Source organism: Meriones unguiculatus, chromosome 11 (genome assembly GCF_030254825.1).
Source record: "Meriones unguiculatus strain TT.TT164.6M chromosome 11, Bangor_MerUng_6.1, whole genome shotgun sequence".
Lineage (NCBI taxonomy): Eukaryota > Metazoa > Chordata > Mammalia > Rodentia > Muridae > Meriones > Meriones unguiculatus.
The window spans coordinates 16,190,460-16,215,576 of NC_083359.1; the positions used below are offsets into that span (position 1 = coordinate 16,190,460).

Genomic DNA, 25,117 nt, shown 5'->3' on the forward strand with positions numbered 1-25,117 from the left:
GTGTCCTCCAAGGAGTGTCTCTAGCCTGTCTCTAAAATCATTGGTATTAAAATCATTGGTGTTCTAAGGTTCTTCATGCTACAAAAATTTTTTCTAGTGCCCTACCTACACTGAAAATACTAGTTAGTAAAAATCTGGCCTTGGTTTTTACTTTGCCTTTGAGTATTTATGTTTACATTCAGTTGAAAATAGCTAATCTTCATAGATTTACATTAATTTTTCTCATAAGGTAAATTCAGTCATAAATTGCTCTCAAGAGCAAGGCCAGCAGAATTTTATTGAGAGAGCCGGAGGGCATGTGGTCCTAATGAAAACAGAGGAGAATAACCCATCCATAAAATTCTCCTCCAAGCAGCTGTTAGGGCCCTTAGTACAATAGCAAAGTGAGTGAGTGAGTCCTTTCATTTTCCCGTTTTTGTTTGTGAAATTACCCTTGGTTGTTGTTAGACAGTGCTGAGTCTTTTCCCCAAGTGCTGACTCTTTACAAGTGTTGTTTTTCAAGTCACATCCATGCATGAGTACAGCTGTCGTTCATGGCCACACCACTGATTTTACACTCATTTGAAAAATAACCTGCTAGGTTAAGGTTCAGTGCTGAACAGTGTTCTCTGTCATGACTTCTTATACTGTTTGCAAGGCTGAGCTGCTGCTTTGTGTTGGTGTTTAAGTTGGCCAAGAGGGATGTGAGTAGTTGTGTGCCTTGGGAAGGGAAGGGTGGAGAGTAATCCTCACTGTGAGTTTTGAGAAGAGATAATGAAATCCTTTATATCCTTTTCCATAGACCAGCATTTCAAAGACTCCATTTTAATAAGAATTGGTTGTGCAGCTGCAGCCTTGGCAACAAGGCCTGGGTGAGAAGAATTGGGGCAGAATTCCAGAAACAAGCCTTCAGTGGTCTCCTGTGGAGCTGTGCTAATGAAACAGATGAGAACATAAAGCATCTCAGAGAAATAAACCCAGCACTTTGTGTTGGTATAGAGGATGTTGAAATAGCTGCCATAAGCTATTTATTCAAGAGTAGCTATGTTATAGTCTTTGAGTATAAAAAAATCTTGTATATCCTTTCAAGTTAATATTTCTGTGACTTACATGTAAAATGTAATTGTTTCTGCCCATTTTTGGTGAAGTTCATATGTTTTCAATACACGGTGCCAGATTAATCAGATATTTTACAGACAAGATTTGCTGCTGAAGAGACAGCTCAATGGTTTAAAAGCACTGGCTGTCTTTCAGAGGATCTAGGTTCAGGTCCCAGCACCCAGATGGCAGCACACAACCATCTGTAATTCAAGTTTGAAGGGATCTGATGTCCTCTTCTGATTTCGTGGGAACCAGGCACACGTGGTACACAGATATACAGGCAGGCAAAATACCCATACAGTAAAATAAAAACAAATATCTTTAAAAAGAGCAAGCAAGATTTCAATTATTTTTAATAATATTAGACTTTAAATGGCCATATTATTTTCATACAAGTTTCCTATGATTGTTGCAATATTAGAATGCTTTTAGGCAATACAATTTGTTAAACATATTCTTTTAACACTAACATGGCTGTAAAAGCTGTCATTAAGCCAGAATTCAATATCTGGCCACATGACATTAGTTTTTTTTTGTTTTTTAATCCTGTTTTAAAAAGTATTTCAATGAATAATTTTTGTGCATGTATGCTTTTTTCTTTGTTTCTTTTCTTTTTTTCTTTTCTTTTTTTTTGGTTTTTTGAGACAGGGCTTCTCTGTGTAGCCTTTGTTGTCCTGGACTCACTTTGTAGACCAGGCTGGCTGTGAACTCACAGAGATCCCCCTGCCTCTGTCTCCCAGAGTGCTGAGATTACAGGCGTGTACCACCACGTCCCCTTTTTGGGCTCAGAATAGAAAAAAAAATTTTTTTTTTCAGGTTGCTTTTGTAAAAGGACTGAAATTCGCATATGTGTGGTTGCCAGTTACTTTCCTATTGCCGTGACGAGACACCATGATCAAGGCAACTCATAGAAGAATTTGTTTGGGACCTATGGTTTCAGAAGGTTAGAGTGTAGTGAATGGAAAGTAGCAGGTGTCCAGAGCAGCAGCTGAGACTCACACCTTGAACCTCAAGCAGGAGGCAGAGAGCAGACTAAGAATGGCACTAGTCCTGAAACCTCAAAGCCTGTCCCCAGTGACATACTTCCTTGAACAAGGCCACACCTCTTAATCCTTCCAAACAGTAACACTGACTGGGGACCAGGTAGGCAAACACGAACCTGTGGGGCCATTCTCATTCAGACCATGACTGGTACCACCAGCTGGGGCCCAAGTATTCAAACTTGAGCCTCTGGAGGCTGTTCTCACTCAAACCACCACAGACATTTTCCCTGGTCACTTCCCAGCACTGAGTACAATCTCATTTTAAATAGAATATGTATGAAATGGTAGTTGCCATTTTGAGCTTTTTTGAGCTGGTTATAGTTTATTAAAAATAGTTTTAATATATATTTTAGCACAGCATTAGGAGAGACCAAGAGGGACGTGGAGAGGTATAGTAGTGCACCATTCATTGACTTCTCTAGAAAGTCTCCCGTTTCCATTTCTTTAATTAGAAGCAGTGAGCAGTTTTAACTTGTCATCTTCCCCTGTGGGTTTTCACATTCAGCCCTTCTTTATTTCTCTCCTGGAAAATCCATTAGTTTTATTTTTAGCTAGTACCCTCAAGAATCTCTCAAAAGTTAAGTTTCCCATTTAGTCTTTATATATATATATATATAGTTTATATATATACACACACATATATATACATATATATAGTTTAATGTGTTTCAGGTTCTGTTTATAGCCTGAACAAAGCACAGAGGCTATAAATAAAAAGTAGGTACAGGCTTCTGACAAGGTCCTTGAGTCTCCTCTTTCCAACACTTCCTCCTCTACCCTTCCTGCTGTGTTGTGGATTTCCACTGAACAGGCAAGCTAGCCTAGTCTAGCCTCTTGTTTCAATGAGCCAAAGGTCATTTCATTCTTTGGTATAGTAATTGATTCCAGTGACCACATCAGACAAGCTGATCTAATTAAATTGCTGCCTTAAATTTTTATTTATGTCTGTTACTATTAAGTTGTATTTAATCCTTTCCTAGCCAGTGTCCTACCAACCCTCACCCCCAAAGAGGATCTCTGTGCAACTCTGGCTGGCCTTTGGATTCTGAGTCATCCTGACTCTGCCACCCAGGTACCAGAATTATAGGCATAGATTACCATGTCCAACTTGTTTTCTTCGAATGGTTTAAAAATTTTAAAAATTGGTGATGTTAATAAATTTCCTTATAAAACAATATTCCAGCAATACTACAAACCTCTCCAAAAAAAAAAAAAAAAGAGAAAACAAACATTTGAATATCAGTCACACGTACTAAATATATTTTGACAAAGATTATCCATTTCCAGGGGATCCATTGTCCTTTTCTGACCTCCTAGGAAGCAGGCATGGAAATGGTGCACAGCCATATATTCATATGTATACATTCATATACATAAAACAAATAAATGGAAAAAAAATTTTAAATAGAAAAAAGTTTAAAGAAACCAAGAGAACTCCTTACAGAGTGTGGTGTAATTCTGTTGTTACAGCATATTTTATTAAAAACAAAAAGGTTTCCCTCTAAAAACTCATTTGACAGTTGAAAAGACCTTGTTTATTGGAGGAAAATATCAAGTTGACAAGTCTGAGGCACTTGGCACCAGGCACGTAGGAATGAAGTGTAGAACCAAGTGCTCTTTTGTCTCTGGGGAGTAATCTGAAACAGGATTAAAGCTGCCCTCCACCTTGCATTGTTTACACCCAGATAAGCCACTGCAGTTTGTGTTGAACTGGCTTTCATGTCCCAAGGGACTGATAGGGACTTCTTTGCATGGCCAAGAAGCGTGGGTTACACATACAGCTCCTTTGTTAAGCTTGTTCCGTTATGTCCTCTCTTGCTTGGTAGTACTTCAGGAAAGTATCTAGATATTGAATGTCATTCCCCTCTAAACCTTTATACCTCTGACATTTAGGGCCTTTTGTTCTAAGAGGAGAAAACCTGACAAATCAATTTAGTATACAGTTATGTTTCATTGGCACTTACTGATTGATAAAGTAACCAAGTTAGAATTACTAGTTCAGCTATCTACTGAAAGTTCTCTGTTGTAAATTTAGTATAGGTTGTGGACATATAAATTATGTAAACATTTAAGGTACTCTGGAGGATATTAGGACATTGCTATACAAAGGAAGAATTAGTTTTTTTCTGTACCTTGATACCAGTTTTACTTCATTTTCCCTTTTAAATGTAAATGTAAATAGATACTTTTTTATGTATTGCTCCATCTAAGAGAGGAAGCCTGACTAGAAAAGGCTTTGTGCACATGTTACTCAGGTTAGCACCAAGGAGGCCTGTCTTTGTATAAAAGAAAATATGGTAACTAGGGCAACAAGCGTAACACAGCAACCATAGTGGAAACCAGTTACATAGGAGAGGTGTTAAACACACATGGCCCTGTAAACTGCCCAGGCACATTTCTAAGCAGTCTATATTTATTCATTGGATCCTCACGTGTACCAAAGAGGTAGACACTAATGTGAAACCGTTTCATAGAACAGCAGAACAGGATGTACAAAGATCAAGTGTTCTGCAGTTCTAAGCCAATTTGTTTGTGACATCTTAATGTGTAGCCCAGGCTGGCCTACACTAGCACTAGCAGGCATGTGCCCGTGGCCATCTGTTATAATCCTAAACCGGCATTCCACACAGCCTTTCTAATCTCTCCTCCGCACACCAGTGCTCGGTATGAATGGATGTATCCTGTTCATGTGGTATAGTAATTCTAAGCCAAGGAATTAAATTAACATTCATACTTCAATTTAGGCATTTTACCTTGTGGCCATCTAAACAACAGTAAATGCAAACTGCTCTTTAGGGAGCCTTGGCCTCACACAGGAAAAACAAGCCTCCAGTCATGATTAATTCACAGAACAGGTTAAAGGAAACAGTCAAACTTTGCAGTAATAGATGGATTCTAAAGTGTATGTGGAAATAAAAGGGGCTTAGAAATTGAATGGAATTTGAAAAGTAAAAACAGGGCACTTCCAATCTCAACTGCAGGTCTTACTTCAGTGGAGCTAGAGGTTCAAGGTGGACAAATAGACTACAAGTTGGATTATAGATACAAAATGAAACCTAAGAATTCTAGAGTAAGTGACAGTCTATGTGACTTTTAAGAGTATGTCGAAAGTCCTTAGGCAGAACACAAATCATAAAAGACAGAGTTGATGCATCAGAGTTCATGCAAGCTAAACTCTGAAAGATATTGGTATGAAAGAAAAAGACCAGAAAAAAAAAATTCATGTCTGTAGTAGACAAGGGACTTGTTCTAGAGTATATAAAGAACTCAGTTTAATTAAAATGGAATTGAGATTATAGTAATAGAACATAATTAAAATTTAAAAATAGGCCCTGGGGATCTGAAGAGGTGGCTCAGATTTTGTCCTTACATTGGGCAGTTCCCAGCCTTCTGAAGCTCAGAGCTGCTGCACTCTGCAGTTCAGAGCACCTGTGCACACATACACATAGCTAGAAGTAATAAAAACACATCTTTAAAAAACGGGCAGGCAGTCCATCTGAAAATTTATTTACATCCTGATGGCCGGCCCCCTCTTCTCCTCCCAGTCCCTTCTTTATACAACCCTTCCCCATTTCAATTTCCCCTTCCCCTTCTCCATTTTCCTTCTCCTCAGAGAAGGGGGAGATCAGTGAGGCTAGAAAGATGTGCTTACTTTTCTTCTAGAGGTCCTGAGTTCATAACCACATGTAACGCTAGATACAAGGGATGCATAGGTACCTGAGCACACATGGCATTCACTCACATGGACACGTACATGTAAACAAAGATAAAAAGATCTTTTTTATATCATTAATATTATTAATTACTGGGAAAGTGCAAATTAAGACCAGAGGGGCATTACCCCATAATGACTAAGATGAGTGCCCACCACAGAGCAGAGAGTGGCAGGATGTGGAGCAGTGGGACCCTCATGCATTACTGGTAGGAAGGTAAAGTGATGGCACCAGTTTGTGAGAGCGATGGGACGGTTTCCTAGGAAGTAAAACTCACACTGTGCTTAAAATATGGCGGAGGATTTCTACTCCTGTGTTTCCCCCAAATAAAAACTCTTCAAAAGCACTTGTCTGCGTATGTAGTTAGGACTTAAAACTTTTTAAAATGTATATGTGTCTGTCTTGCTATCTGTCTGTCCAGTCTGTCTTGCTGTCTGTTGGTCCATCCATCTATTCATTCGTTCGTTCATTCAGTTAGTGTATGTGTGTGCATGTGTACATGGTGCCCAGAGGCCTGCTGGATGCACAGGCATAGGCACTACTCAGTGTGGGCGCTAAGAACTGCATTCTGCAAGCCATTTTAACCACCATCTCTCCAGCCCCATTAAATACTGAGCATATTCTATGTGGTTCATTTACATGAATCAATGGGAAAGACTAGTGTCTAACTAGTCATTTCAAGCATGAGAAAAATACCCTGTTTTCATGATTGCAAGCACTCCTCTCTGTGCCTTTTGAGACTAGTTCAGTAACAGTGGCTTCTCTGGGCTTTTTAACCTCATGGAAGTATTGTTAATTAGTTGGGAACTCCTCCAAGAGATACCACAAATCAGTTTAAAAGAACCATTTAAGCTGGGTGTGGTTGCCATTCCTATAATCATAGCATATAGGAAGTGGACCAGAAGCTCTAAGCTAGTGAGTTCAGGGTCACCTGGGCCACCTAAGACCCTGTCTGAAAAGATTGAAAACAAAGGGCTGGTGAAATGGCTCCATTGTCAAAGTGTTTACTGTGGAAACATGACAAACCAAGTTCAGGCACAGTAGTGTATGCCTGTAAGCCCAGGGCTGAGGATCCTATCTTTTGGGCTCCATGGCCAGCCAATCTAGTTGAGTCCATGAACTCAAGGTTCTGTAAGAGACAATGCCTTAAAAAAAAAATACGATAGTGTGTGACTGAAGACACCTTTCCTCTAATGTAGAAGACTACAGTCTGGGGAGATAGTTTATTTGGTTTAGCAATGACCAGAGTATGATCTCCAGAACCCACATTAAAAATATGGGGCTAGGAAGAGGGCTCAGGTTGAGCATTTGCTATTCTGGCCTCTGTGGGCATTGTGCATGTCACACATACACAAAGGAAATGGAGAGGAAGAGGGACTGGAGAGATGGTTCAGAGGTTCAGAATACTGCTGGGCTGGGGAGATGACTCAGACGTCAAGAACACTGACTGCTCTTCTAGAGGTCGTGAGTTCAATTCCCAGTAACCACCTAGTGGCTCACAACCATCTATAATGTGATCTGATGCCCTCTTTTGGTATGCAGTTGTACATGCAGATAGAGCACTCATATACATAAAATAAATAAATCTTAAAGAGTAATTACTGCTGTTCTAGAGGATAAAGGTTCAATTCTCAGTACCTACATGGCAGCTTGTAAACATTTGTAACTCTAGCTCCAAGGGTTCTGATTCCCTTTTTCTGGACTCTGTGGGTACCAGGCATGCATATATACACACATGCAGGCAAAACACCTATACACATAACAAATTTTTTAAATTAAAAGATGTTTTTAAAAAAAATATATATAGACACATGTGTGGTGCATAAATGTACTGTTTAACCAATACTTTTGTAACTACCACCCAGGTTTAAGAGATACATCACGGAGGCTGGAGAGATGGCTCAGAGTTTAAGAGTACTGGTTTTTCTTCTACAGGTTCTGAGTTCAGTTGCCAGTTCTCTGTGTGTTTTATATAACGCTTCTCAAGAATCATTATGCTTTATAAAGCTGTGTTTCATATTATTTGGTATGACTATGCCATTTTCATTAAATCCCCCCCCCCCGCGCCTTGGGGCTAGAGGGATGGCTCAGTGGTTAATGGTGCAGAGGACCCTTAAGTCCTATGCTCAGTGGTTAAGTCTGGCAGAGGACTTAAGTTCTTTCCCAGCATCCATGTCACACCTCCCCCCACCTGCCCCTGTAACACCAGAGCTTAGGGGTTCTGACACCCTCTTCTGGCTTCCACGTGTACTTGCATGCCCCAACACACATAAAACTGAAAATCTTTTTAAAATTGTTTTTCTCCTTGAAATGACTTCTGAGCTGTTTCCTAGTTTACAGTAAGACATGGTAGTGTGTGCTTATAGGCCAAGCTACCTGGGAGGCTGAGGCCTGGGAAACCTGAGGCTTGGAAGTCAGAACTGATGTGGGCAACATGGAAAACAAAAAACAGCCAGGCTCAGTGGCACATGTCCATAATCCCAGCACTCAGGGAGGCAGAGGCAGGTGGATCTCTGTGAGTTCGAGGTCAGCCTGATCTACAAAGTGAGTCTAGGACAGCCAAGGCTACATAGAGAAACCCTGTCTCAGAAAACAAACAAACAAACAATAAAACAAAACACCCCCAAAACAAAACAACAAAAATAGCAAGAGAAAACTGTTATTTTTGCTTCATTATTGAATTACCATTTTAAATTTTGATAATAAGATCAGTTAGTATGCATTACCTGTATATGCAGGATCTAATTTAGCCCTCATTTTAGATCTGGAAACTGAAACATAGCATTCTATAACAGAAAACAGAATGGGAGCTAGGGCCTGTCACTTCTCTATGCTATCATTTCTAAAATGGTTGGAATACTGAAAGTCTTTCGATAGCTAGAGGAATGTCACTCTGCCCTAACAGCAGTTAAGCTTGGCTTTAAACACAGCACATGCCACGTATCTATTCCAAAGTCTTAACTTTCGAACTTTGGTACAGCGCTATACAGACTGATTGTGCCCAGTTCCTGAACTGTGCACTGTTCTTCCTGCTTTAGATTAGGCTTTAGGAGAAGTGTGTGCTGCTCTAGACCAGCCTGGTATTGACTTATGTGTGGAATGTGCTGAGCTGTGTAGCTGTTGGAATGGTGCTCCCCTGTGCATAGCTTGTGTGTTTTCTTAAGTGTAGGGGTTTTGGTTTGGTTTGTATTTTGTTGATAGTTCTCATGTAGTCCAGGCTGGCCTCAAACCTGCTGTATAGCTGTAGATGACCTCCGCTTCCTGAATCCTTTTGCCTTCACTGTAACAGCACTTGGCTTTAAAAGTATAAGGTTTTGAAAATGGAAGTATTTTAAGCAACTTTCAACTCAAGGAGTGGAAAATAACTATTGATATAGTAACAATGATGAATTTTTTGCAGTAGAGTCAGTATTCTTGGAAGATATTTGTATATCAATATTTTAGATTTATACACGTGAAGTAATTCTAAAAATGCAGTTTGATGAGGAGGGCAAGAAGATGGACATTTCCCAAGGCATCTTAGGACCCCCCCCCCCCGCCAAGACAGGGTTTCTCTGTGTAGCCTTGGTTGTCCTGGAACTTAATCTGTAGACTAGGCTGGCCTCCAACTCACAGAGATCCACCTGCCTCTGCCTCCTGAGGATTAAAGGTGTGTCCACTGGAAATGTGAAGAAAATGTGAATTTGGGGAAATGTGGGCTGGTAGGCAGTTATTATAGATGGTAAAGTAAGAAGTCGCTTGTTAATTTAAACAAGAGTGTAGCCATTTTTAACAAGCAAATTGGCAAAATGCACCTGCTCGGAATGTGAAATAATATTAGATTCTAGCTGTTTATATATAAATCAGAAAATGTGATATACATGGACTAAGCCAAATAACAGGTGTGAAAACACGAGAGTAGCTTCATGTCTATGTGGCCTGCACCACGGTGAAGAGTGAGGTGTTTCCACAAAGGCCCTGGCTGCTAGAGAAGTCCATTTCACAGTGGTTCCTTCATGTCTGAGGCTGTGGACACAGGGGCACTTAAACCTGTTTGGAGCTGTACCTGCTCATCGGGGACTGAGTTACAGTAGGGATGATAGTTCTGGTGTGATCTCGTTTAGTGAGGTGACTAGCAGCGACCAACAGTGACACTGTGCTTACATCTATTCCAGAAAGCTAGGAGCTAGGTGAGAATTCTTAGTGTTGTTGCCATAAAGAAGTAATCAATGTTTAAAGTGATATATGTATTTTTAGCTTTACAGAATGCATACATGTATCACAGCGCTGTGTGTGTGTGTGTGTGTATGTACACTTTGACACTTTGGTTCTCAGTGTGGAGGTCAGAGGATAAGTTTCAGGAATAAAGTCTCTTATGTGTTTTGATTTGAGTCAGGTCCTCAGGTTTGGTGGCCAATGCCTTTATCTACCATCTTGTAAGCCTTACGTGTGGCCTTTTAATTCAGTTTTTAATATCTTTAAAACATTGGATACTGTGAATTTAACTCATTTCCTGGTATATTCCTTATAATAAGATCGGACAGAAATAGGTAAGAGTTCCTTTGACCTAATTAAATCTCAGAATATTTCTCAGTTCCTAGGACAAACATCTCTACTTTTTTCTTATCTCTAGACTTGGGTGGAGTAAGCAGTGTTTGTTTTAAGGTCTACATTTTAATTATAGCAAAGCTGAATTTTTCTTCCTTCAGTCTTCTCGAATGTTTCTGACTGCATGAATTGTGAGGTTGAATATTTTATGCTCTGCAGCTAACCAGGTTTGTGACTTGAGCTATCTCCTTTGTTTTTATAAAAGTGGTGGAAGTGCCTGTCTTAGTCTTCCTAGCTTTGAAGAAATTAAAGGGAAGAATTTTAAAAAATGTATGTGGTTAGGATAAAGGATACTTAACCCATGATATATAAAATAATACCTTTTTTGTTGTTGTTTGTTTGTTTGTTGTTGCACAGGGTTTCTCTGTGCAGTCTTGGCTATCCTGGACTTATGTTGTAGACCAGGCTGGCCTCGAACTCACAGAGATTTGCCTGCCTCTGCCTCCCAGAGTTCTGGGATTACCGGCGCTCACCACCATGCCTGGCTTAAAATAATACTTTTAAAGTAGTCACATTGGTGAGAATAAAGGAGAATTTTGTGTTATCTTTGCATAATATAATTTTAGAAGGGCACAGTTTTAATTTGGTTAATCTCCAGGGTTCTATGAGCTAATGAGATAATGATTTATACATGACAAAGTTTATCAATTTATGAAGCTTCTTTAAGAGGTTTACAAATACTCAATTTAAAAAAACAAAAAAACAACCAGATACTCAGTTTCTATTTTACCACTTGGATCAGAAATGTTTATGTCTTTTTTGTGTAACCAAATGAAGTCATCTTTGGCATTGGATCTTTTCATTTCAAGGGTAGCTTTTTTCTTCACTCTCTACCACATTATCTTTTATTTATTTATTTGTCTATCTATCTAGATGGGGCTTCTCTCTGTAGCCTTGGCTGTCTGGGGCTGGCTTTGTAGATCAGGCTGGCCTTGAACTCGCAGAACTCACAGTGATCCGCCTGCCTCTGCCTCCCTGAGCATCACATTATCTTTTTTAGCTTCCTGTTTCCTTACAGATGCTGCCTTCACATGTTGGCTCCAGTGGTTGCCCTCCCTTCCGAGGTCTGATCTTTTCTCAGTAGCAGTTTCTTTTTGAAGGTGGCTCTGTGGTGCCACATTTACTAGCTTCTCTTCTCTCTTGTTCTGGTAGTAGGTAGATCCCCTTAGTAAACTTCTGTTCCTGTCATATAGTTGTGCTTGCTCTGACACCTCCCTCGGCTGAGCCAACCTTACCTTTCATGCTGCTGTGGTTTGCTGATTTGATTGCTAAGGCTTCTGTGGCTTGTAACTTGTGTGTCTAGTATTGGGCATCTTCAGCTAATGTGCAGAGTAGGTTCCCACCAGTATGAGCCCATTTGATATAACTTTAGGCCTCACCCAAGCAAACTTGTATACATGTGATGCTGGTCTTAAGAATGATTGGAACCTCCCTGGCTTCTGTTCCTTTGCTTCTCTGTCAGCTTGACAAGGATTTCTTGGACTTCTTGGTTTGCTGTGGTGGGATGCTCACGTCTCCACTCAGTGCTGGCTGTTTGGGTGGGTGGGTGGGGTTCCTAATGGCTGGATGCATGGAAGGAAAGCAACATCTCTGTAGGGTTCCATTTCTGTGGATGGGTGATCATTTTAAAGTTTCTGGTGTGTGTACCTGCTTATCATAGAGTTCATTTATCTGTTAGTTACTGTGGGTTGTCTGAAAACAAAGACTTGACAAAGCATGAAAATGATGAGCATTTCTTTGTGGAATTGAAGTATGGAAACTATAATGTTTTAATTGGTGATTTAAAAAATATAATGGTTTTAAATTAATTCATACTTTATAGTTATAAAATATTACATGAAAGCAAGGATTTTTTGTTTTGACCCCTCACAGTCAAGCAGTAACTCAAAGACTAGTTTGTTACATCAATGAGTTTGTGAAATTGTTGACTTGTAGTATTTGCCTTTTCGGTAATATTCACTCCTATTTTATTACAGATTTCAAAAGATAAACGATTCAAGGACACTGTGGTTGACTCACTTGCTTTTCCTCCTCCTCCTTTCCTGCTACAGGCCCTAGAACACAGCGCTTCTTTTCATTCCCACCGACTTGGAACCAGTGTCTGTAGAACTGGAAGCAGAGAAAAGAAACAGTCAAACTTTCCTCTTAATCAACTTGAGACATTTGACTCCAAGAACAGAGGCACAGTGAAGTAAAGCTATCTCGACAACCATTCCTCACCTTGAGGGTGGACGTGGAGCTTCCTGGCTGGAGATTTGGAGCCTTGGTGGTGCTCACTCAGGCCTTGGGCTGAAAGCATGAGTGAATTCTGGTTGTGTTTCAACTGCTGTATTGCAGAGCAACCTCAGCCTGTAAGTATCTGTTTGATTTGGGTGTGGGCTCTTAAATAGGACGCTGGTTCTCAGACTAAGCATGGGGACCCTGGCAGCAAGTGCAGTTCTAGAACTCTGAGCATCTGTCCAAGCAAAACAAACAAAGCTACTAGGCTTGGCGGCACACCTCTAATTCACCACTTGGGCAGGCAGAATCTGGAGGAGCATCATGAGTTTGAGTCCAGCCTGGTGTACAAAGCAGGTTTAGGACTAGCCAATGCTATACAGCAAGATTTTCACCTCAAAAAAGCCAAAAGGACATACTGAGTGTCAGGAGCTGTGCTAGGAGTCTGGTGTGTTGAACGCCTTTAGTCCCGGCACTGGGGAGGCAGAGGCAGGTGTATTCCTTGAGTTTGAGGCTGTTTTCAGAGCAGTTGGAGGTACATGATGAGATCCCCCACCTCCTGCCCCTGCCCCGACTGGGGGAATTGTTGTAGGCCCCACTGTGCGTCACTGAGACTGGGTGGTTCACAGCGCTGACACATGCAGGAGCAGAGGAGAGGAGGTGTGCTATGTGCCACATCAGCCATTAGATTGGTGCTGGGAAGCTGTGGCAATCAGGCCCCTGTGAGCTCTTCTTCACTCACCTGCTCATTTCCTCCCAGCTCTTGTTTCCGTTTGTGGCAGGCTCAGTTGCTTTTGTGCAGTCAGTCACACAGGTGTTATATCACCCTGGGTGACTTCGTGCAAGCTGTGCTTCTGGCTTATGTCAACTTGATACAAGCTGGAGTCATTCAAGAGGAGGGAACCTCCACCGAGAAATTGCCTCCATAAGGTCAGACTGTAGGCAGGCCTGTGTGGTATTGTCTTAATTATGGGTGCAGGCCCAGCCAACTGCGGTTATTGGTGCATGCATGAGCTGGTGATCCTGGGTGCTATAAAAAAGCAGACTGAGCCAGCCACGGGGAACAGGCCAGTTGCAGCACCCCTTCATGGTCCTGCTTCAGCTCCTGCCCTACTTGAGTTCTTACCCTGAGTTCCTTCCTTGGTGGCCTGTGATATGGAAGTGTAAGCAATAATAACCCTTTTCTCCCCAAGTTGCTTATGGTCATGGTGTTCTATTACAGCAATAGAAAACCTAAGACACAAGCTCTATTTTTGTGTCTCTTACCCTTTTATGCATTAAAGTTAGAAAACTTGTTTGTCCATCTTTGCAGAGGCCTGCATCAGGTCATCTCTGGAAGGCTGGGATGCAGTTCAGTGGTGCAGGGTAACTCTCAGGAGGCTGGGTTACAGGGCACATGGCTTCAGAGCTGTTCTGAGCCCTGTAGAGGCTAGGCCTTGTTACTTTGTGTAGGACCCACTGCTTTCCTAGGGACTGTGTATGAGTGCTAGCTCTTTGGCTGAACAAATGGATTTGTATTTTATTCAACTTTATAATAGTTTACAAGGATGATGAGGATTACATTTTAAAATATATTTGTACGTGTACTTTTAATTTGTACTTACCTGGTTCCTAGTGGGGTCAAACATCTTTTCATATACTTAGTATAAATCTGAATTTCCTTTTTTTCATCAAATTAATTATTAATAGTCTTTAAATGAGTTGTGTTTGCTGCTTTGGGCATGTTTTCCAGATTACAGGGGTACCCTGTGTCATCTTTTTAACCTAGGTTCACTGCAGCAGGTTTTGTGGCAGGTGGCCTTCACATGTGTGCTCTGTAGCCAGCTGCATACAGTCTTCCACCTTCACACTTAGCTCTTTACATGGATGAAAGGCAATTCATTGCTGTGGCATCAAGTTAGTGTACCTTTCCTTCCTAGTTAGCTATTTAAAGGCACTTCATTAAACAACTGTTCTTTTATTAGTGATTTGAATTGTCACCTGTTATTTGTTAAATTCCCGAGTCCAGTTTTGAGGTGTGCAGTGTTCTGTTCTTTTGGCCCAGTGGGCTCTGCTCACCTAAACTTTTTCTTTGCTCGCTGGTAGGGATGAGAGTGAGCTGAGGTATGGCTCCTGTGTGTTAAGCAGGTGCCTCTCATAGCCATAGTTGCTGCACTTCCTTTGTGCTTTCTGGTCTCACAGCGGGAAAATCTTTTCATAACTCTTCTTTGTCGGTGGTATTGGTTTTTAAGGTGGATTGTGGGTTATTATGTTATCATATACTTCTCTCTCTCTCGCTCTCTCGCTCTCGCTCTCGCGCTCGCTCTCTCGCTCTCTCCTTTTCAGTTGCACGGGGAAATAAATTCAGGGCTTTGCCCATAGTACAAGGGAAAGTATTCTACTGCTAAACTACATCCTAACCCTGTTTTATATTTTTATATAAGACATTGCATAGTGCACGTTCTCAGTCTTGTAGGTATTTTTAGATTGTCTGGAGTTTAGGCTCCAATTGGAGGAAAATTGACATCGTTAAAGTTTTGAGTAATTATGTTGAAAAGTAGATTTGGTTACCTAAGTTTGTATATTTCCTGCTCAATTTGCTCTAGATATTTTACAGACTTTTATATTGTTCTGAAACCCCATTTTCCTCTTATATTTCCTAATGTTTATTATTTATAAGACTTTAACAATTATATAGTTAGCTTTGTAATATGTATATACATTCTGAAATACTGACATCAGTTTAATAGTGGTTTAGTTGAAATGTACTAAATATCTCTTCTAAAAAATTTTAATAACATTTTTATTTCTTTTGTGTGTGGTGAGGGGATGGCATACATACCACAGTGCTCAAGTGGAGGTCAGAGGACAACTTGTGGAAGTCAGTTTTCTCCTGTCATGTGGGTTCCAGGGGATCAACTGGAGTTATCATCCTTGGTGACAGGCACCTCCACCTCCAAGTCAGTCAGCTCCCGCATACAGACTCATGTCTTTATTTTCTGATATTTAATCATGTCCCCTCTCACGTCCTCCTATCCACTGCGTGTCTTCCCTTTCCCTCTCTGGTGGGGGAGAGCCCACTCAGTGCTGTCTCCTGGAATGCTGACTGATCCTGTGCTTTCTCTTAGACAGGTAACCCCAGCTGCAGTGAATTGATGGCTGCGATGGCCTTGTCATATACAGAAGGCATCATTTCACTTCGCCCATCTTCCAGCTCTTACCTCCTCTCTGTTCCTTCTTCTAGGATGTCCTCTGAGCCTCAGGAGTGTGTATGGCGGGGCTTGACATGACGTCCTATTTAGTGCTCATCACTCAGAACTCACGTGTTCTCAATGCTGACTGGTTCTGAGTGTGAGCATTAGCTGCTACCCACTGCACAGAAAAGCTTCTTTGGCCAAGGCTGAGAGCAGCACTGATCTCTTTCCTTCTCCCTGTCTGTCTCCGTCCCTCCATTCCCACCGCTGTCACCACATGGTCTCACTGTGTAGCTCTGGTTGGTCCGGAACCTACAATGTAGACCAGGCTGGCTTCAAAGTCACCTTTGCCTGCTTTTGCCTCCAAAGTGTCATCACGCCCAGCTGAGCAGTAATCTCTTTAGGGACTCTTACTTTCATTATCAAAGACATACAGTATTGGTAGTGTTGATAGCTGATGGCCTTTGCTCGACTTGATCTGAATGGGATCTAGGGAAGCATGGTGTGAAAACACGTGCAGGTTTATTCAGGGTTCCCCCAAGACACATGGCTTTTCTGCCCCAGTGCTCGCTACTGTGCAGGTTTTTGCTCTGGTGGCTGTGGCTCTCGGATGCTTGTCTGCAAGACAGCAGTTTTCTCTGAGTCCCCTGTTGTCAGAAGATATAAGAAGAGTTGTGGATTTCAGTTTGACCAGGCTTTTCTTGTGTGTCTTTTGTAGAAATGCCGAATCTTCTTTTGGGTCAGCCAAGAGGCAAAGTTACATTGCCATACATTTCCTTTCTTTTCCATTTCGTATATGTCGTGTGCTTGTGCGTGACCTTATTTTACATGTATGTGGGTACATGCATGTGGAGGCCCCGAGTTGATGTCAAGAATTATCCTCAATTGTTCTGCTGTAATCATTGAGACAGGGTCTGCTAATCAAACCCAGAGCTTATTGACACATCTAGTCTTCCCAACCAGCTTGCTCTACAGAGGTGCCTGGTCTCTGCATTTGGAGACTAGACTTATGGGTGGGCTGCCATGCCCGCTGACACGGGATTTCTGGAGACTCAAACTCCAGTCCTCACATTTGCATGGCAAGCTCTTTAACCACTGAGCTGTCTGCTCAGCCCCCTGTTGCCACCTTTTAAAAGAGTGTATAGTAAAGCCAGCAGGCTATGCACCTTGTGAGGACTTTAAGTAGCTGGGGCCTTGGAGTTACAAGAGATGGACAATAGAAATGGATTCTTTGTTTCCAGAAAGACTCTACATGTAACATTTGGCATGTCAGTCATGTAATAAAGGTATGTGTGTTAACTATTCCACAGACATCCTTAGCCTTCTTCATTTTCTGAGAAAAAGTATACCGCAGGCTATGTGGTCACAGTAGTTGAAGAGTGCTTTGCTGTTGGCCTCAAGCACACTCTTTTAAGAGCAGCTATAACCTTATGCTTGTGTTTGCTGTTCTTGGAGCCAGTGTCAAGACAGCCTTCTCTGAGAGTTGCTTGGTCACCTCTTGGAATTTTCTGAAGTATTTGCTAGGATAAAGTGCAACATGCCAGCTCTCCCACTCCTTCATTACTCTGCTTTTGCACATTCCATGAATGCGAAGGGCCTCATGCAAGAAAGAAAATAGGAAGCAGTTTTCTGCAGAATGGCTAAGAATCATTTTCTTGTCCTCCTTCATGTTAGCACAGTGCAGTACATAGCATGATAGAGTCCCAGTGTTTCCAGCAATGGTGCAAAGGTCATTGCTGCTGTTAAGTAGTGCTAAGGGTGTAGGTTTTTTAATTGAATGCCCTGTAACTGAATTTAAGGAGTTTAATCAGCTGCTTTCAAGGGTACTGAGTTCTTCAGTTGTGCAGTAGAATACTAGCAACTTCTCAGGTGTCCTTCTAAAGAATGAACATTGATTCTAGGCTTTATTTAAAAGATAATCCCTCAGTGTGGCCTTGGCTAACCTGCAGCACTGTGCGGCTGACCTGGAAGTACTGACCATCGATTTAGCTTCCGGACAAAGGGAAGCTGTGATTAACCGGACAAACTTCCAGTGATAAAGTTTAGAATGAAACGCTTATGGCACACATGTTTATAACTAAGGACATGATACAGATTCATACAGCATTAGCTGTATGATGAGCACCAAAGAGCCTCCTGTCTTTGACTTACAGATACCAGCTACTATCTCACCTTTTAGTACTTTTCTTAAAATGGTCTTGATTCAGTTCAGATTGGGATCTCTCTCTTGGTCTCTGTCCCACCCCTCTTCCTCCCTCTCCTTTCCTCCCTCCTCTTCCCTGCATCCTTTTCTCCTTCCCTCCTTTTCCTCTCTCTATCCTCCCCTCTTTTGTATCCTTATAGCTACCTTGCAATTGTAATTTATAGGTACCTCAGAGTTACAGCTAAAAAAAACCCTGATCAATGCATTAATATTTAAAAGACAATCAAATCCTGTTTGATTTTGTGAATTTGTAGAATACACAGAATCATCATTTAGCCTGCTGTATACATTTTCTCAGAATCATCATTTCAGCGATGCTTATCAGTGCTGGGACAGCCAGCATAGACAGGCGCCTAACACTTGTGCCTTGGTTGAGCTCCTGGCTCACATCCTGTTGTTGTACTTGCCTTTAGTACACTGGAAATCTGAGTTGTGGGTTATGAATAGTCAGTCTCATAGGATAGTGACAAATGACTCTGTGGTGCCTATGGCTCCTGTTGCAGTGTTGGCTAGTTTGGCTTTCACAGAATCTTCATTAATGATGTTTTAACCATAGTTTTTAACAGTTTAATGGGTAAATGAAATTCTGTGATTTTACTGTGTTCTCTTTCATTGTTCTGTATGATTGCTAACAAGGTTAAGCATTACCCCCACCTTTCATTCTTTCATTTTTTGTTTCTTAATTCTTAAAGATGTTATTGCATTACGTATTTAGGGAGATGTGTGTGCCATGACATACAAGTGGAGGTCAGAGAACAGCTTTGGAAGTCAGTTCTCTCACTCCATTGTGTGGGTCCTGGCAACAAATACAGATCCTTTGGCTTGGCAGCAAGTGTCTGTACCTCTTGCTAACCTCTTTAATTTTGGAATGGGGGTCTCATGTATCCCAGGCTAGCCTCAAAGTTACTATTATAGCCACAGATGACCTTGTGCTATTTGTTGTTTGTTTTTTTCTCTACATAGCCCTGGCTGTCCTGGAACTCACTATGTAGACAAGACTGACCTCTGGAATGCTGGGACTAAAGGCATGTGTCACCAGGCCCAGTGCTAACCTTGTATTGTTGATCTTCCTGCCTCCACCTTCCAAATGCTTGGATTACAGGTCAACACCCAGACTTAGACCAAGTTTCATTTGTGCATGCTAGGCAAGTGCTCTGCCTACTGAGCTACGTCTGCAGCAGGAAACTAAGACTCATGTGATGTGTTTATTTATTGGTGTGATTTTCCATATTTCTTATTCATAGAATATTTTAAATATTCCGAATATCAATTATTGATTGTGTGTATGTATGTACAGTGTGCACACATCATGCTGTAGAAAGCCAAAGGCTAATATTAGGTGTCTTCCCTTGTCCTTCTGTCTTCCTCAATGAACTTAGCTCTGATTTGGCAGCATTAGCTGGATGATGAGCACCAAAGAGCCTCCTGTCTTTGCCTTCCCAACTGTAGGGTTACAGGCACAGGTTTCTGTGTCGAATGCTGGGGATCTGCTTGCATGGCGAGCGCATGGCTGCCTGAGCATCTCCCTGTTAGGAGTTTTAGTTAATAGCTGGGGCAGTGGCTCAGTTGTAGGGCTTTTCTAGCATGCACGAGGCCGTGGCCTCAGTCTCTAGCAACACAAACACAAAGATAAAACATTAACAAATAGATATCTTAGGCTATGTTTTTGTGTCTTGTTTAAGAATGTTTTCTTACTCCTGAGTTATAAAGACACTTAACTAGATTTTTTTGTAAAAGTAGAATCTGTTGCCATATATATTTAAAAGCCTGAAGTGAATTAATGTATGTTTTGTTTGCTTTTTGAAACAGAATCTTGCTGTGTGTCCCAGGCTGAACTTCAACCATGTTCTGTTGCCTCAGCTTTCGGAATGTGGAGGGTTCAGATATGCACCACTATGCTGGGCTTGGAACTGGCTTTGGAAGAAAGAATCTAATTATGCTTACTTTTCCATGTGGTGACTTTTTTCCCCCCACAGCTCTTTGCCCCATAGCCCTTTGCCTTGGTGTGAGATCTGTCATAGTGTATTGTGGGCATGTTACATAGCGTCTTTCTAAGTTAGCCACAGGTACTAAAATGTTTGCAATTACTCACCTATGTCTACACGTCATGTATGAGTCACTCAGAGTCTATTCATTCTGCTTTTCCTGAGCTTAGTATTGAACTGATGTCATGCTCTTCTTTTTTTCTGCTTTATATTGTCCTGGTTTCTGGGAGGGCAGATCTGTCCTTTTGTTTTTATTTTATGTTTTGGCCAGTCTAAGTGGAATTTTCCATACAAATCTCAAATTTTGTCAGTTTCTAAAAGATGAGATTTCAGTTAGATTTTTGTTGACTTTACATTTCATCAAATTGGATGTGTGTCTTCATTTGCAGACTAGTTTTGAGAAAGCTTACTTGTGCTTTCACTCACTCACTCACTCACTCACTCACTCACTCACTCACTCTTTCATTCATAGGCAGGATCTCATGTATCCCAGGCTGGCCTCAGATGCTATAACTTTGGATTTCTGATCCTCCTAGTTTCACCTCTTGAGTGTTGGGGTTATGGTTGTGTACCACCAAATCTGGTTTTATGTGGTGCTGGGGATCCAACCCAGGGCTTTGTGCACGGTAGACGATCACTTGCCGAGCTGAGTGATATTCCCATCTGAAAAGCGGGGGTCGGGGGTTGGGGGTCGGGAGGAGAAGAGAGAGAGCTTGTGTTTGCCAAAGGTTGATACGGATGCTCTCAATTCCTCCATTGCTCTCTACTTTTTCCTTTGTCTCAAGGTCTCACTGAACGACATGAGGGTCTTGTGTTGAATTTTAGTCTTGTATTATCTAATTTTAATTTTAATGCTGGCTCATTGACTACTACTAGGTTATGAATCAGGGTGACAGAAAAATCGGAAATAAAATTCCCCAATTCAGTTCTTCCACTCTGTTATCCATAAGAATATGGAGCGTAAGGTCAGTGTCTTTGTCACTGTTCTGCTGTGAAGAGACAGCATGACCAAGCCAACTTTAATAAAGAAAGCGTTTAATTGGGGGCTTGCTTATGGTTTCAGAGACTTAGTCCGTTATCATCGTGGCAGGGAGCATGGCACTGGAACAGAAGATGAGAGCTACATGCAGGCAAAGAGAGACACCAAAAGATGAGAGAACTGGGTCTAGCATGGGCTTTTGAAATCTCAAAATCTTAAAGCCCCCCCCCCCCAAAAACACCTCCTACATTAGCAAGGCCACACCTCCTAATCCTTCTCAAATACTGCCACTTCCTGGTGAGTAAGTATTCAAATATGAATCTGTTGGGGACATTCTTATTCAAACCACCACACAGTCATTTTGGCATTTTGAAAGGCACATGTCTACAGGCGGAGTCTATCTGATGAATCTGCGCTGTGCATCTTCCATTGGTAGATTTAGTTTCAAATGTTATGTATAATTATATATAATATAATTAATATTTAATGTCATATAAATCATGTCACATATTAATTATATCCATATTAATATATTAATATAATTAAAATTTATATAATATATACTTTCTTTTATTCTGTTTTTAATAACTTACAGAAACCAGTGAACTTAATAGCCTCATGATAACCTGTATACTAAATATAACCTGTAGGACCTAAATAAAAAATAAAAATAGTAGTTCTTGTATTTTCCTCCTGTATCTCATCAGAAGAATTTTTAGAACCCCAATATAAGTGTATTGCCTGCGATAGACTTGAGTGCACAGTTCAGAAACAGGGTTACCTTTGGGGAAGGGTGGGACAGGTCAGGGCTTATGTGTAGCTTAGACTGTCCTAGAACCTGGACCCATCCTACTTTGTCCCCCAAGCACTGCTATTACAGGTGTGTTATGCCTCACCCTGGCTGTACTGCATATAGCCACAAACAGTTACCATGAAAGAAAATCAGGGAACCCTTTTTGATGAATGAGAAGAAAAACAACTGTTGTTTTCAAATTTAAAAAAAATAAAAAAGAGGCAAATAAGTGCCAGCTTTATTTTCCTGTGTCTTTCCCAGTTGCCTTACATCATGCCACACAGTCCTTTATTTGTAGGCCATGTGAAGAGCTCCTGTGAACTGGAAGCTTTTATGAATCCTGAAACATTGCTTAAATGACCTATTGTTGTACGTCATCTGACCACATGTAAGGAATTGTGTATTTATTTAGAAAATACAGTCTGCAGTTACAAGCTGTGTTGTGTGATGGTGTGAAGGTTTATGCCTTTCTCGGTCATGAATTCTTTTTTGTTTGTTTATTTTTGTTATTTTGAGAAAGGGTTTTTCTGTGTAGCTTTGGCTATCCTGAACTTGCTTTGTAGATCAGTCTGGCCTTGAACTCACAGAGACCCACTTACTTTCCCACGTGCTGGGATTATAGGCATGTACCACCACACCAGCTTGGTCATGAATTCTTTATTTATTTTTTTTATTTGTAATTTTTTATTTTATGTGCATTAGTTTGAAGGTGTCAGATCCCTTGGAACTGGAGTTGTAGACACTTGTGAACTGCCACGTGGGTGCTGGGAATTGAACCCCAGTCCTTTGGAAGAGCAGATAGTGCTCTTAATCATTGGGCCATCTCTTCAGCAGTCATGAATTCTTAAATTGCCAAAGTGAAGTTATTGGCGTTGCTTCTCTAACACCAATAACATGGACTTAGTTTTTTTATGAACTTGCAAAAATGGAGGATCAGTCTTTTTTTTTTTAGGATCAGTCTTTTGCTTGAGGTTATTGTGGTCAAGTCCTGTCTCTTTTGTGACTTTGATACGTAAGTACAACAGAAACACGCATTTCGTTCCTTTTAAATCAGTTAACAGGGTGATAAAGTTTAGAATGAAATGCTCATGGCACACATGTTTATAACTAAGGACATGATACAGATTCATTATCCAGAACTAATATTACATTGATTTGGGAGAGAGTATTGGCTATTCTTCCACGAACTGAGTTCTGTTCTTAGTACCCAAGTTGGAAGGCTCACGATAACTTGAAACCCCATTTTCAAGGGATCTCATATCTTTGAAGGGAGGCTGAGATAGGAGAATTATATATTCCAAGCCAGGCAAGGCTACACAGAAGGATTCTCCTGCTCCCCAACAACCACCAACCACTAAACACAGTATTTTTCAGGCATAAAGTGGACTATTTTCTTTTTTTAAAGGAACAGCATACTTTTCAAGTATACACTATTAAAAATTCAAGACAAACACAGATGCAGTTGTCAGCAGCCAGGGGAATTCCACAGTTGGGCCTCTCAAAGCAAAACAGGAAGCTTGAGAGGGCGCTCGCAGCCCTGCTGTGTGGACTTGGGTAGAGTCACTGTGCTTCCTGGAACACTTCGATCTTACAGGGCACTTCATTAGCTGCCAGCCATGCAAATAAATAATCTCTGTCGTACTTAAAATGTTTTTCATTCTGCGTAAGGTCAGAGGTTAGAGGCGCGGACGTGAACAGTGTGCTAGAGCAGAGGTGACTAGGCAAAAGTCTCTTTCCATGGGATTTCTGCACCCTTACATCATAGAGCATCAAGATGGAGCACTGTGGAGTTGGCACAAGGTCTTGCCACCCTGCGAGCCTTGCCTTCATGTGCTGTGTACAACTATGGAAGTGTGTTTGTGGACATGGGGAAAGTCAGCTGTCTGAGAGGAGAGTGAGGAATTCAGATTGATTTTGTCTTGTTACAGTTGAACCTCTTAGAATTCTGTGATTAACAAGGAGTAGCTATTAGTATATGCCATAAGTCCCCACTCTCAGAATAACTGCACATGCAGGAAAGCACACGCTGTAGGATTCCTTTTAAATGAATTTCAGGAAGATGCTAGCAGACATGTGCTGGTGGTAGAGCTGTGGCTACATGGAAAAGGGATGAGGAGGGGACTTTTAGGAGGATGGCTATGCCCACTGTGGTGACTGGTGGGCTCCTGGGCTTGCTCTCCAGCCTTCTTCCTTTCCTTTTTCATCTCTTCCTTCCTCCACCATCTCATCTTAAGGCTGTTTGTGGACAGCCATGTGCCTTTGTCAAAAAGCGAGGTAGAAGCTTCCCACCATTGCTTTTCTGTATGAGGGTGGCCCTTTGGAATGTGTTTGCACACCCTCCCCCAGGACTTAGAATAGGCTGGGGTGCTGAGCTCGCTGCGGTGGTTGTTCTTCCCCTAGCCCTTAGTCACACAGCAGTTGGAGTGAGTCACTTATTGTAGCTGTGTGGGCTCTGTGTAACCTCTAAAGGCTCTACAGCTTATTGGTGGGCATGGAGAGGGGCCATGGAGCCTCTGCAGGGGTCTTCAGGGCTAGGACGATAGAGCCGGAAGGAAGGTATGACTCAAGTCTGCCAGGTCTGTCTAGAGAGGGCCCTCCATCCGGCCCTTGCTCCTACAAGGGAGATTTCTGTGAGACCTTGGGAGATAGCACCAGTCCTGTAGGTCATTGCCCCGACAAGTACAGCTGCTGTCCTCTTCTTGTGATGAGTTTGCCAAGAACCTAGGTGCCTGTTTCTAACCTCAGTTGGTACTGTTGGGGCCAGAAAGTCTAATAATCTGTCTTACTTAAGATGCTGGGAATTGATCATGATGCATATAACTGGGAAGGGAGGGAAGTAAATGAGTGTGGTGGGTGCAAATAGACAAACTAAGTCTTGGTGAGCCAAGCGTAGACAGGGTCTGGACCCTCTCTTGGCTTTTTTAATATTGTTTAAAGCTGAAAGTCCAGAACACTCTCACTAAAGGCCTGGAGATTAAATTTAGAGAAATAAAACACAAATGACCTGGGTGTATCACTTTTAAAGTTTTTGCTGTATTTATTGTAACTTTTTAAGAATTAATTCATTTTACATCCCAATCACAACTTCCTCTCCCTTCTCTCCTTCTAGTCCCTCCCTTTCACTACACCGCTGCCATCCTCTTGTCCTCCCTTTCTTCTTAGGAGAAGAGGGCGGCCTTCTGTGGATGTCAGCCTGCTTTGGCATATCAAGTTGTAGTAGGAGTACCTTCTCCTGTTGTGGCTAGGCAAGGCATCCCAGTTAGGGGATAGGGATCCAAAGGCAGGCTATAGAGTCACATAAAGCTCCTGTTCCTGCTACTAGGAGTCCTACATGAAGGCCGAGC

General features: G+C 41.6%; 1 protein-coding gene across 5 annotated transcripts in view; it reads left to right on the top strand.

Moving 5' to 3' along the window:
• Cdc42se2 (CDC42 small effector 2) overlaps nt 1–25,117 on the top strand; it is a 65,034-nt gene that overhangs the window by 30,393 nt on the left and 9,524 nt on the right. For all 5 annotated transcript variants that reach the window (XM_060363694.1, XM_060363692.1, XM_021634601.2 and 2 more), the window contains one exon: nt 12,475–12,774. In XM_060363694.1, coding sequence (XP_060219677.1) covers nt 12,721–12,774 — 54 coding nt within the window. In that variant the 5' untranslated portion in view covers nt 12,475–12,720. The remainder of the gene's footprint in view (nt 1–12,474; nt 12,775–25,117) is intronic.